Source organism: Brachycentrus maculatus, unplaced genomic scaffold (genome assembly GCF_059751285.1).
Source record: "Brachycentrus maculatus isolate JH-2025_06_01 unplaced genomic scaffold, ASM5975128v1 h1tg000067l, whole genome shotgun sequence".
NCBI classification, from domain to species: Eukaryota; Metazoa; Arthropoda; class Insecta; order Trichoptera; family Brachycentridae; genus Brachycentrus; species Brachycentrus maculatus.
The window spans coordinates 1,305,552-1,319,217 of NW_028280821.1; the positions used below are offsets into that span (position 1 = coordinate 1,305,552).

The 13,666-nt window shown below is 31.3% G+C and overlaps 1 protein-coding gene across 1 annotated transcript; it reads left to right on the top strand.

The window, feature by feature from the left end:
- The first annotated feature begins 1,569 nt into the window (after positions 1–1,569).
- On the top strand, positions 1,570–7,464 carry LOC148311340 (beta-1,3-galactosyltransferase 5-like). The gene is made up of 3 exons (XM_088256815.1): positions 1,570–2,015; positions 2,265–2,412; positions 4,039–7,464. Exons 1-3 carry the CDS (start codon positions 1,829–1,831, stop codon positions 4,796–4,798), a joined length of 1,095 nt encoding a protein of 364 aa, XP_088112941.1. The 5' UTR covers positions 1,570–1,828; the 3' UTR covers positions 4,799–7,464.
- Positions 7,465–13,666: the final 6,202 nt, after the last annotated feature.

Sequence of the window (13,666 nt, forward strand, 5' to 3'; positions counted from 1 at the left end):
AATGTGTATGAATAATTATAAAATAATAATTTATCCTGACAAAAATCCTTCCTGCTTTCTAATTTCTTGGCTTTCTTAAATTATATTCGAGTTTTTATGAAGCTTGTTTTTTTGAGATTTTCTTCATACTGTAACAGAAGTTTCCGTTACGGTCTTTACAGCCTTTTTAACTATTGGAGTTTGAAATGAGATATTCCTTCTGCTTTTGGATGACAAATTGTTGAATATATTTATCAGATATCCATTTCAATATTGGTGATTCAGTTACATTTTCGTGCCAAAATCAGTATAAGATGATGCATCATTCGAAGCTTAATTAATGTAGTAAGCTTTTAAAATGCGACAAGCTACTAATTCACTAATGGGTGGTTCAGAGCAATACATTTTCAGGGTGTACGAAGTGACTATTTCGTTGAATTACCAAATATATTTTGGTTATCAGTTCTATTGATCAATTTTGCTCTCCATCTTTTAGGGAAGAGTGAATTTCAAAAGAATACTATGTTGGAGTATAAACACTAACAAGATAGGTACATTGCAAGAAGTATTAATTCAGAAACAGATTTCATTGAAACATTCAAATGAAGAATTTGATTGGCACGAGTTATTCATTAGGTGTGAGATATTTTGTCTGGTGATTCCTTACATAAATCATTTCGAAATATTTATAAAAAAAACTGCTACCACAATAATGTAAAAATATTTCTAGTATGTATTAATCTTGAGTTAATTACTTAGGTAACTGTTGAAATTGGTAAAAACTGAATAACTTTTTTTTTCAAACAATTCGAAATAATTACCGATTGTTTCTAAAAATATCAATGTGCTTATAATATCGGTTATCAATTTGTAGAAACAAGTGATCTACCCACCTTTTAAACAACCTAACGTTAGTCTGAAATCATTACGTATCTATAAAAAAGTTATGTTTTTTGCTTGGACACTTTGACATTAATCCGGAGACGGAGAGTGATATCAGAATGAATTGATAATTAACTCATGTTATTTGGATTATTTGGTACCTTTTGATCGCTGTGTTCCTTAAGAAATCAACAAAAGTGAAAATGGTTAGCCTAATTAATGTACATACATATCGTTTGTGGGTTAGGAACATATGAGACCAACATTCGCAAGATTTATCTATTTTTACGAGTATTTTTGACTAGAATTTTCACTCATGAATTATTTAACATTATATAACATTAAAGTGTCGGTTTGTGGTCCCGTAGTTAGTGTCGCGAATTCTTGTGTCAGAGTTTTTCGGTTCGAATCCACTCTATAATTTGATACCTATTTCTAATCATGAGCCGCTTAGGCTCTCAGAAATAGAATGAAATTGAAATATTTCTGTAAATAATAAAAACGCAAATATTTCTCTTAAAAAAAAAACTTAAAACCCAAGAGTAAATCCACTCACAAGTAGGTATAGGCTATAAAACTTATAAACTTGAAGCCTAAGTAGGTCTCAAAGATTATATACGTAGGGCTATGATAAGCAGTGTTGCATAAGTCGTTGGACATTGGGTAAAAAAAAAAACTTTGTTTTTAAACATACTCTGTATCTATGGAATCTTATGTCAAAGTGACAGCTTGTATTCGCATCGGTTTATCGGCTGATATTTTTTCATCTTATAATACGTTTGGCGACGGCGATCATTTGTGGAGTTTACAAGTTTACTTTGAATTCGTCCTATAAATGAACATTTGAATTACATTGTTTTATAATTGGTCAAAAATGTTTATACCTTTATAAAATAATCAATACTGACCAACTCACATACTTGAAACTACATTGTTTTCCTATTTTGATAATGCAATTTTATCAAATATGAAAACATATATGGTGGTATTTCTGCTGCTAGTTGTTTTCATTGTATGGCTTTTCGTAATTTTAGACAATGAATTATTCAAACATAATACTAACCTTTTAATAAGTGAACAATTTGAGATATTGACAAAAATCGAAAAACACGTTTTTGACTCAAAATACGTCCTAAATAGTTTTCCTTGTTCTGGTGAGTATTATTAAATCAGTTAATAAAATATATATTTCGTATATTAAATGAGGTGTTATTGATAGTATAATTTCTTCATTAATATAGAATTAATTGACAATTGAGAATGATCTTCATATCAGTTATCTCTTTGTACTATGATAATTTCTTACTTGCATACTAGACGTGTCGATGTGTTTACGGATGTCAACGTGTTTACGGATTGTTAAGTTTTCCTCTGATAAATTATAATAATTTGAATGGTTGCAGATTCACACAAAATAATTCTTATTGTGACATGTTATGTTGGACATGTAGAGCTGCGTAGTTCTCACAGAAGAGCCTTACCCTCAGAATTGCTCGAAGATCTGGGCATCAAACGAGTATTTCTTCTAGCCCATATTCCTGAATTTGATAAGTAAGTTTTTGTACATTACATATATACAGTTACAGTATTTTAAATATGTAAGATGTGTAATATAAAGACAAACAGTTTAACACATTGATTGCCGACCTGAAAATCAGGATTTTGTGAGATAACCAAACTATACATCGCTCATTTTTTTTTAAAAATTAATGTCCAAGTGACTCTGAAATCTAGCTACGGCTTATGCAACACCGTTTATCATGTCCCTACTCAGGCTTCAACTTTATAAGTTTCATAGCCTATGCCTACTTGTGAGTGGATTTACTCTTTACGTTTAAAGTTACTATAATTTCATGTAATTCATGAGTGAAAAATCTAGGCAAAAACACTCGCTACATCGCTCACTCCTTTCAACAACGTCATATATCAAAAATCCTCAATTTTCAGTTGTGCATGTTTTCAAAATGCCCAGAAAATGTACTATATCCCAGCAAAAGCGGCGCATTTTTAACTTAATATTTACCCGCTACAGGGCAGAAAGTGTTGTTTTTGCATTTTGAAGAAAAGGTATTGTTTAATAATTTTTTTAAATGTACCAAATGTTTTTCAAATGGAGAAAAAACATTCAGGTTTTACCTAAAAAAATCTGTTGCACAGTAAAAAGTTCAAAAAGTGGTTTGATATTTATTTTAAATACATTTCATTATATTTTCAAACTTTAAAAACGATCTTCTGAAAAATCAAGTTTTTTGATATATGACGTTGTTGAAAGGAGTGAGCGACATTTTCTATCAATTTTATTTAACTGTACTTTAACTTGTAAAGTGTATCTCTAAATATTATGTAAGAAGATTCAACGTAATGTATATATTTATTATGCGGTAACGCGTAATTGGCCATTGGCTGACAGGCCGGATTATGCGTATACGCGTGTATAGATGGTTTATATTAAATATGTAAACACAAACCAAGGAAAAAAAATATGTAAAAAGTAGACTAAAATAATTGTTTAAATCTGAACCTTCAAGTCGTACCTAGACATTTCAAATGCATTACAAAATCTCTGCACAATGCAGTGTATTTCACTATTGAACTCATGTTAGGCAAAATGAGGCTGCACGCTAATTTGAATTAAGTTTAAAAAAATATTTAACGTTAACTTTTTTGTTGTAGTGCTAAAAACTCAATTTGGTGCCATTTAGTTTAACATGTTAGCCACGGATGACTGACAAATGAGTCCTTAAGATTTTTTAAAAAGAAATATGGATGACTCATATATGAGTCTTTGTATATTTCATACTTTGAATGTAAAAAAGATCCGTCACAGTAATATTACTTGAAGGTTTTGCCAACAGAATGATATTATTAACAATGGAAGACACATTAAGAACGTTAAAAAATATTGTATTTAAATACTTTGGATTAAAAGAAATATCCCTGAAAAATTTCTCATAAAATTCTTACTAGTTTAATATTTTAAGCCATTTTTTAAAAACTATGCACTTTTATGACGATATGTATAACTACCCACCCCCTCACAGTAGTAATTTTAATACAATTTGTACCAGACACAAAAGTGTATAAGTATATACTTTTTTTATGATTTTATTTTTGTTTTACTCACTAAAAGTATTTTTTATATTGTAAAATACTTTTAAACTTTATTTTTCTTTTCAGGAAATATATTTCTCAGAGTTCTATTAAGGACGAAAGCGAGCGTTTTGGTGATATAGTACAAGGGGACTTCACGGAAGCTTATCGGAATCTCACGTTTAAACATGTCATGGGTTTAAATTGGGCACATACACATTGTTCATCAGCTGACTTTATTATTAAACTTGACGATGACATCGTTTTCAACATTGATGGTATTCTAAATTACATCGATAAATTGAAGGATTATGATCCAAGTAGTTTTCTATTAGGATATGTAATGAAGGGAATGAAACCAATCAGACTTTTAGCAAACAAGTGGTTTGTTACCATGTCTGAGTACAAGAAGTCATTTTACCCACCTTTTGTTTCCGGGTGGATGTATATTACCACCCCCAAGACTGCGGAAAGACTAGTTTCTCAGGCGATAACCACACCTTTCTTCTGGATTGATGATGTTTTTATAACTGGAATTTTAGCTTCTCAATTGGGTATACGCTTGAGGGATTTTAGATATGACAATATTTATTTAGAGTATTCAGAATTGATGGATTGCTGCATAAATGATATGGTGAAGAAAAATATTTCTTGCGAGTATTCGGTCGGTCCAAACGGCGGTGATAGCAATCTGTTTGTGAAATTTGTCCAGGCTTTAAATGATTGCGAAATGAAACATTGTAAACAGAGATCTAGCGACAGGCCTTTGGAGAAAACTTGCATTTCAGCAAAAAGTATTCTTCCACATGCCAAAGGAAACCCTGTAGTTAATGTGTTAAAATTATAATAGTTTTTATAATTATAAAATATAAAATATTCGTTTGCGTTCACAGGTTGTAGGAATAAAATAAAATATAAATTCCAGTTTATCTAGTCTTACTGGGAGACCGGTACTAATTAGTCTTTCTAAATGTGATCATTTTTATAATTCTCATAAAAAATGAATCTCATTGATTTTAATTATGTTATATATTTTCCTCATAGATCTTATCTTACTTTTTAAAAGTATTTTATTTTTTATTTTTGATATTTCAATCTCTTCTACTTTCAGATTTCTTTATTTATTTAGTTTCTGCAAAGATAACATTTCTAGGAATGAGTATTTTAATTCAGATAAATTTCGCATTTTTAAGTACCAAATTGTAGCAAATACAATAATAACTATTTAAAAAAAAGATTATATATAATTTGGGGAGAAAAAAATCAAAAGTGTTTTGAGAAATCTGAATATATCCACTTTTTAACACAAAATTATCACTAGCAAAATTTAACACACAATATCTTGATAACTCATTTATTGAATTTAACCTCATAAAAATATATTCAAAATGTAAATTCATAACCTTAACACTGAAACTGTTTGAATCAAAGCTGCATAGAAACAACTTTTATTTTAAATTTTGTAAAATGGCTGAAAAAATGTTTAAAAAATTAAAGTTGTTGAAAGCACAATATTTCAGTAAATTAAAGTTTTAAGAAATCAGATCAATAGTGCACATATCGGGGAACATCTATATTCTTTCTGAGATAGTTTTGTCTTGCCGTACGGTTACGTCCTTACTCCCAGATAGGTTAAGTAAAATTTTACAATACTCTACTTTTGTTCTGAGGATGACATCACATTATTTGATTTATCAATTTATTGTGAATCTTACTATTTCTTGAATTATATTGAGACTTTATGTACATATGTCGCTCTCTCCTTTCAAGAACGTCATAAATCAAAAAACTTGATTTTTCAGGAGAACGTTTTTAAAGTTTAAAAATATATTACAATGTATTAAAAATAAATATCAAGCCACTTATTGAACTTTTTACTGTGCAACAGATCTTTTTAGGTAAAACCTGAAGGTTTTTTCTCCATTTGAAAAATATTTAGTTTATTAAAAAAAATAATTAAACAATACCTTTGACGTGGTGAAACCACGTTTCTCCTCTAGCCTGGCAAAAATAATCAATTATCAATCGTTTAATTTAATTAGTCTTAGGTAATTTTTTTTTCTGTGCACTCAAATATTTTTTATGGCTCCGACCTTTTATAATTTACCTGTCGTAAAACTAAAATGTATTTAAAAGGTTTGAATCATAAAAAAAACTGTCGCCAACCCGCTGGCCTGTAAAGGGATTATTTGCCGGCGGTTTTTATGATTATAGTAAAAGCATTTGTTTACGATATAGCGCAAATAAAATTATTGCTAATTGATGTCTAGACGTTGAAAATTTTGGGGGTGGATACAAGCGCACCGTCAGCCAATGAAAAATGGTTTCGAGGGCGTGATCTTCAAGGAGAGAAACCGAATATAACGGGAAGAAATCAGTGGGATCGCGCTCTTGAAAGCCGGCAGTTGGTCGGAATAGCACTTGGAAGTCGGGGACTTGGAAGCCAACGATTGGAAGGATCAGTTGGAAGGGATCCATCAGATCAGAGAAGACCGACCAGTCGGACTGGTCGGAATAGTCAGTCGGGAGAAATCAGTTGGAAGGAGCATTCGGGAAATCAGTGGGATCGAGGAGTTGTAAGCAGCAGTCGAGAGAGATCAGGGGGATCGAGCAGTCGGGAGAAATCAGTTAGAAGGAGCATACCTACACCAGGTTTTAAGACTTAAGTGAGGAGAAGAGCGGGAGCTCTACGCAGGGAGAGAGAAGATAGAAAAAAGGGAGTTACTCATCCGGAGTATCAAAAGCAGACCCACGCCGGGTCATAAGCCTCAAATTAAGAGCTGAAGCTCTACTAGGAGAAGAAGAAGATAAGAAGCAAGAATCATCGCACGGCGCCCCGTCATAAGAAGAACCTCATCCCAGCATCCAACGGCGCAGCTTTTTCACAAAGGATCACGGCCACCTCATCATCACGGCGCATCTTTTCCACCAAAGGTTAGAATAAGTTTAATTTAAGATAGGGTTAATTAATTTTAAGCTAATTTAAGATAGCAATTTAAGATTAGTTTAAGTTAAAGTCACTTTCGTATAATTATTATATTTTTAATTAAATCAATTTAAGTATATTTTTTGTGCGGAATTTTCTTTCATCTCCCTACCCCTCCTTCTAATACTCCCAAGGTATATCAGCTTGATAAGGTGGGCGACGTCACCTTTTCTTCGAAATGCAAAAACAACACTATCTGCCCTGTAGCGGGTAAATATTAAGTTAAAAATATACCGCTTTTGCTGGGATATAGTACATTTTCTGGGCATTCCGAAAACACGCACAACTGAAAATTGACGATTTTTGATTTATGACGTTCTTGAAAGGAGTGAGCGATGTGTCATTAAACTAACCGTTTGTATGTATTTCAAAAAATAATATATTAGCCATATAATACCTATGCCACATATAGAGACATAATAAATTGTTATTTTTATTATATAATCAAGTTGAATATCACAGGATTATATCCATCTTTCAACCATTAATTTTGTATTTAAATGTGTTATTTTAGGACATAAAATTCTTTATTATATTAATTTAAGATAAACGTAAAAGCATGAAATTACAATTTTATTTTCTAAGTTTTTTACTAAACTTTTTTGGTAAATTTTGAGTTTTTCTTACCGCCATACATTTTACGATACTCCCGTATTAAGGTACATTGAAACAAGTCCCGTGATCAAGGGTTAAATATATATTTTTAATTAATTAAGTGATACACTCACAAACCAACACTCAGTCGCTAGACAAGTATGTTTCTAATCAAATCACAAAATCCTGCCTGTTTATCAAAGGCGATTTCTAACCAATGTGAGATTTTATATTTTTATATAGGTTTATAAATCAATGTACGTAGCATTAAATATATAAATAAGCTTTGAAAATAAATGAAATAAAAGAAATCCGCTTCAGTATTGTGGTTGACTTTATACATTTTCATAATCATATGTATCTTTACAACTTGTCTATGATTAGGCGTTGGAGCAAATGTTTAAAATTTTGTTAGGTATCTTATGAATTATCGTCTGAACATTTCAAAATATAATTCTATGGCCTTTACTTCATTGGAAGTCTGAATTGGGTCTAGCACTGCCACAAAATGGACGTCCCCTACTCTGTCCCATCTGATTAAAATAAAACTTATTTAAATGTATTGAAATGATTGTTTTTTTTTGTACAGTAATATTTTGATTACTATGTTCATTCCTTTCCCAATGAGTATCTTGACGTATTATGGTACAAAACTTTGATGCGTGTGTATAAATATTATCTATCATAAAAAATGGGATTCAGTTATTTGGTGTCATTAATGGTTGTGAAGAAATAAAATGTCAGTATAACAACTTTATTCATATATTTATTTGTTATGTTTTTATACAACATTAGAATGTTCTAATATAGATCCACATATCTAACCATTAATATTTTCCTTATTTTTTATCATAATATTTTATTATATTTCTAACACGACTATTATATAAATCATTATGTTTTATCAGTTGTATAAATAGAACAGTATAAATATTTGAGTAAATTAAACAATGTGTTTTATTTATTTACAATTTTTGTGGTAGATTTAAAATGTTAATTTATGTACATATTTATGTAATTTTTATTGTTACAGAAGAGTTATTATATGATAATAAAGTACCAAAAACATTCTGCACAACCATAAGTTTACAATTTATGTTGGCTGTGCAGAATGCCGAAGGTTGTTTTATATTATATAGCTAATACATTTATCACTTTTGTATTTCACTTTTTAAATTTACAGTAAAATTCCAACAGCGACTTTATTCCAGAGGGTTTCTGGATAATTTCACACTGAAGCACAATTTACACATTTTATTTACATAAGTCAAAATAAGTATGAGGTATAATATTTAAAATTTGGTGGTATTTGTGAATAAAGAGTAACATGATTGCCGTGTTTTACATCGGTATAAGTACTACTTGTAAAAATATTGATCAAAGTATTTCTCACCGGGCTCACTAGTGAATAGACCAATATTCAATTGAGCTACTTTGAAAGGTAATATTAATCCAGATAATATTAATTATTATTGGATAATAAAGTAAATTTGATTTATAAATCATACATAAGGTAACATGTACAATTAATGAAATTCATAAACATGTTCATTTGCCTATCGCTCATTTGCGAGAACGATGACACAATCAAAGATTTTGAGTTAAAGTTTTAAAAAAGTGTTCTGGAGAAAGCTACACCTACAGATTAAGCTAACATGAACATATTACCTTCATTCAATTATTCTCAAATAAAATACGACAGCGGAAGAGAAGAATTAAAACATCCTTCGCTTTGAGTGACTGGACTGTTTTTTATTGCGTGTTTTTTAAAGAAGTGGAAGTGGATCTTCCAATCACATCGATAATTCCCCTTGGGCTTAAAACTCCCAAGCAAACCTCACATATTTGATTTGGTAACAAAAAAAAATAGTTAACTTGCATCAATCCGCAGCTGCTCACAGTAGCATTGTTTCACTGATAGGACGACTGTTTCAAAGGCCTGCTCGGAGTAATAACTTTTTCCTTGGGTGCGAGAGGTTCTAATGAGAATAAATGGCTGGGTGTGAAGATAAGAAAAACACGGAGAAGCGTTCGCAGAGCCCACAGACTGGATTTGGACTGGACCGTTCACCACTTGTGAGATTGACAAAAATCTTGCACTTAACAAGACAAGATTATTGCTCTACCAGCGACTTGCAAATCTTGACAAGGTCGAAACCCAAATCTGGTAGATGGCACTTAAATTTCTGTGAGATTGCATCAAACTGTACCCCGCCTTGAAAGTTCCTAGAGCCTCCAAAATCATCAACACAAACTGATAGAACCCGGAACTCCAATAAAAATGAAATATAATGCAGATGAGTAAATAGTAATTATTGTTAAATATGAACCATATAACTAAGATTTTTTTTTCAACGCTTCTTATTTTAAGACATAAAAGGCAGTGCAAAAATATTAAAAGTAAAGACGAAAAACCAAAAAAAACATTAAAAAACCATTATCTCCGAATACTACAGTATCTACTCAATGAATTAGGGCCACGCAGAATTTCACGCAATTTCTCAATTCAAACAGGAATAACTCAGAGAAAACCTTGAATAAAACAACATTGAATTTTATTTACACATGAACACTTTATTACGCTTAAATTATGCATATATTTTCATATAAATATAGTTAGTATTTAGTATTTCCACCTTTGGCAGAAATAACTGCCTCAATTCTTTTTGGCATACTTAAAATGCACTGTTTTATCATGTTTTTTATTTCTTCGTCTTCTGACCAAATTTTTTGAATATTTTTTTTTAGACAGTCTACTGTCGGATTTGGAAATGAGTATACCTTATTTTTTAACATGCTCCATACGTTTTCTATAGGATTAAGGTCCGGAGAATTTCCAGGCCAGGGGAGCAAAGGCAGATTTTTGTTAGACAAAAATGTTATTATTGATTTAGCCCGGTGGCAAGGTGCCCCATCCTGCATGAAGGTGTATGGACCTTCTGTTGGGTCGAGTGTATGGTAGAAGGGCAATAAAATTCGTTCGAGGACCTGCTTATAGGAATTTTGGTTCATTGTTCCTTCCACGAAAAACAACGGCCCAGGTAAATTGTTAATAATACATGACAATATCATTGTTGCAGGGGGGTATTTGATAACTTTTATCACACAGGCCTCATTGTAACGTTCCATTGGTGTTCTTCCGACGAATTGACGGCTCTCTGTTACGGCTTCTAACCGGCACTCATCACTAAAGATGACCTGAAAAATAATGAAAATTTAAGTTTAATTCAAATATATAAGTTTATTTACTAAAATGATATGTTGAAAATTCAATTTAAATAAATACCTTTTTCCAATCATCTACCGAGTAATTTCGATGTAGCCTGGCCCATTTTAATCGATCCGCTTTCATTCGTGGTGTCAATTTTGGTACTTTTACAGGGCGCCTGCATTTCAGATTTACTTCGTAAAGACGTCGCCTCAGTGTTGATACCGATATATTTATACCCTCTTCTTCCAATTTTATTTTTAATGTTTTTGCTGATGCACTACGGTTTTTTAAGGCACTTTGAACGATTTTTCGATCAGTCCTCGGTGTTGTTTTTCTAATCCTACGACAGTTCTTTCGCCGATTGCTGGTGGCGGGTGACTGATTTTTTATTGATTTTGAAATTCTGTCCACTGTTTGACGAGAAACGTTTTCTTTTTTTGAAATTTCTCTATCAGATAGTATTCCTAATTTCAGTAGCACTATAACACTAGACTTTTTTTCCTCAGAAATGTCTTTACTTTTTCCCATTTTGTCCTTTTCAAAAAAAAACACTTGTGTTTACAATTTTTTTTTATACTTTATGAACTAAAATTAAAAATTAAGTTTTTTTCACAAGACACGATAACTATATAACCTCTCTGAACAAAACAACAACCAGAACTCAAGAAACTTCACTAATAAATGAGATAGGACTATTTTTTTAACTTTCAACTATCTGTCTACCTGTGCTAATTAGGGACCTTTCTCAGAAAAAGGGTTTGAAATTTTGTAAAGGCTTAAATAATCCAGGTATATTTTACATATTATTGAAGGTAATATACATGATATTAGATGTCAATGGAAAACTTAAAGTATTTACGTAAAATATATATAATAATCCAAAAGATTTCAGAGTATTCAAAAAAATAATGGGTGGCCCTAATTCATTGAGTAGATACTGTAATGTTGAGTTGGAATTAGGAACAGTTTAATAAATGGCTGTTCAAAACTAGCGGTATGTGTTCTGACTATAGCCACTATTAGTGACATTGGTGCCAGGGTATATTTCTTCAATTCTACCTAAGGGGGAATGCACAGGAAGGTCTTTATTCTGCATAAAGAGGATCACATTTGCAAAACTTGCAACATGTGTTAGACCCTCATTTTTTTCCAGTAAGCTTGGACTAAAGTATCTAATAGGCGTTCACATTTACCTAGACTATGACAGCAGTTTATAATTTCTGATACCGGAAGAAATTGTAGTGATACACTAATGAAAGTATTCTATGTAACTTTTTAAAAGCAGCCATGGACAAATGAAATTATTCTACGAAATGGTTTAAATAACTGGCTAATGCGAGAATAATTTCAGAACTAATTTGATATCAAGAATATTATCTGGGTACATAGTCCCTAAAGTTCTTATGTCTTGATATTTTTAAATGAAAGCCTCCTAAATAAAACTGTAATTAATTTCGTCGGATATAGCTCCATCGAAAACAAAACTTTTCTGTTTAATTTTTCTTCCAAATGTTGTATTCTCTGAGAATCATTTAGCTTATTGTTATATTTAATATTATGTTTGGACGACTCTTAAAAAATCGGATAGTTTTCAGGGTTTCTGTTGAAAGGCGGTAATTCTAGGTTCTAATGCCTTTGAAGGGAGTGCTGACTCTTGCGACGTCTGATCCAGCGCCATTTGCAACTGTTTTCTTGTTCGCATAGGGCACCAAATTCTGTATATGGATGCCACCCCTGTTCCCTCTGACTTGCGTTTACCTATTTCCTTGAGCATACAAAACGTAATTTGGGAAAAAATAATATCTTTTTGGAGTGTTGCTATTTTGAATTAAAGTTTCACGGCCATCTTGAATAACAAACAAAATAGTATTTACTGTTAATTAAAATGATTTATTAATGGGAATGAATTAATAGCAATTAGTAATTTTAGCCCTTTCACAGCGAGTCAATGCTCCTTTTTATTCGAAACAGCTCGCAATTAAAATTTCAATTTTAAATTTAAAATGTACAAACGCGTTTCAGTATAAGTATGTATTATAATGAAACATGGAGTTTACGATAGAAATACAAATATAATTGCGCATCGTGTGTAGAGTATAAAGATATTTGTACCTAGTTACAAATGTATTTCGTTAGCGTTTTTGAATATGTCAACTAAATGCCGATAAACTAATATAAAGGAATACATTAACCTATAAGTACCTATCCGGTCACGCTTGAATATAAAACAAAAACTGAAAGAGTCTTTTTGATTCTTAGCGGAAAATAATACATTACCTACATAATGTATTAATATTCATGCGGATTTAAAAATGTTTTACGACTAATAGATAGTCATATTATTTCAAATGCTTAGCGGTGCCTTGCGAAGTGCCTTGTAAATACACAAAGCTATATTGAAATAACTATTAAAATATAACCCGCAGTATACTTGCATCTTGATCAATATCAAGAAAATGTACTATATAATGTGACAGTCCTTTAAATAAAAAGTTTATGATTACGAATTTCTTAATGTATTTGAGTAGTCTGTTTATTCTTATACGGACATTTACGTACCTAAGTAGCTACTGAGAACTTAGGTAGGTACCTCTACTTATTGCATTGCAACAATAATATTGTATGTACCTACATATTTTGAATGAAAAACCTTGTAATAAGATACCGCGATATAAGAAGGAATATAATTTAACACAATATAAATGCTTATTATGAAGGTATTTTAGAAACGTGATTAGTATACCTACTCCCTACGCACAATCAATGAAATATATTTAAAAAATCCATAACTAATCGAAGTGACTACGGAGACGGGAAAAGATGGAAAACGAGCAATTAAAGGAACCTGCGTCTGGAGCGAGTAAATTGTATTTTAATTGCGCGTTTTTTAAAGAACCGGAACTGATGAAGAGATTGCTAATGGA

What these genes read in the sequence shown, in the direction of transcription:
- LOC148311340 (XM_088256815.1), top strand. Translation starts at nt 1,829, where the DNA reads ATGAAAACATATATGGTGGTATTTCTGCTGCTAGTTGTTTTCATTGTA. An exon ending in AAATAGTTTTCCTTGTTCTG is followed by an intron (nt 2,016 to 2,264) that starts GTGAGTATTATT and finishes GAATGGTTGCAG; the next exon opens with ATTCACACAAAATAATTCTT. An exon ending in CATATTCCTGAATTTGATAA is followed by an intron (nt 2,413 to 4,038) that starts GTAAGTTTTTGT and finishes TTTTCTTTTCAG; the next exon opens with GAAATATATTTCTCAGAGTT.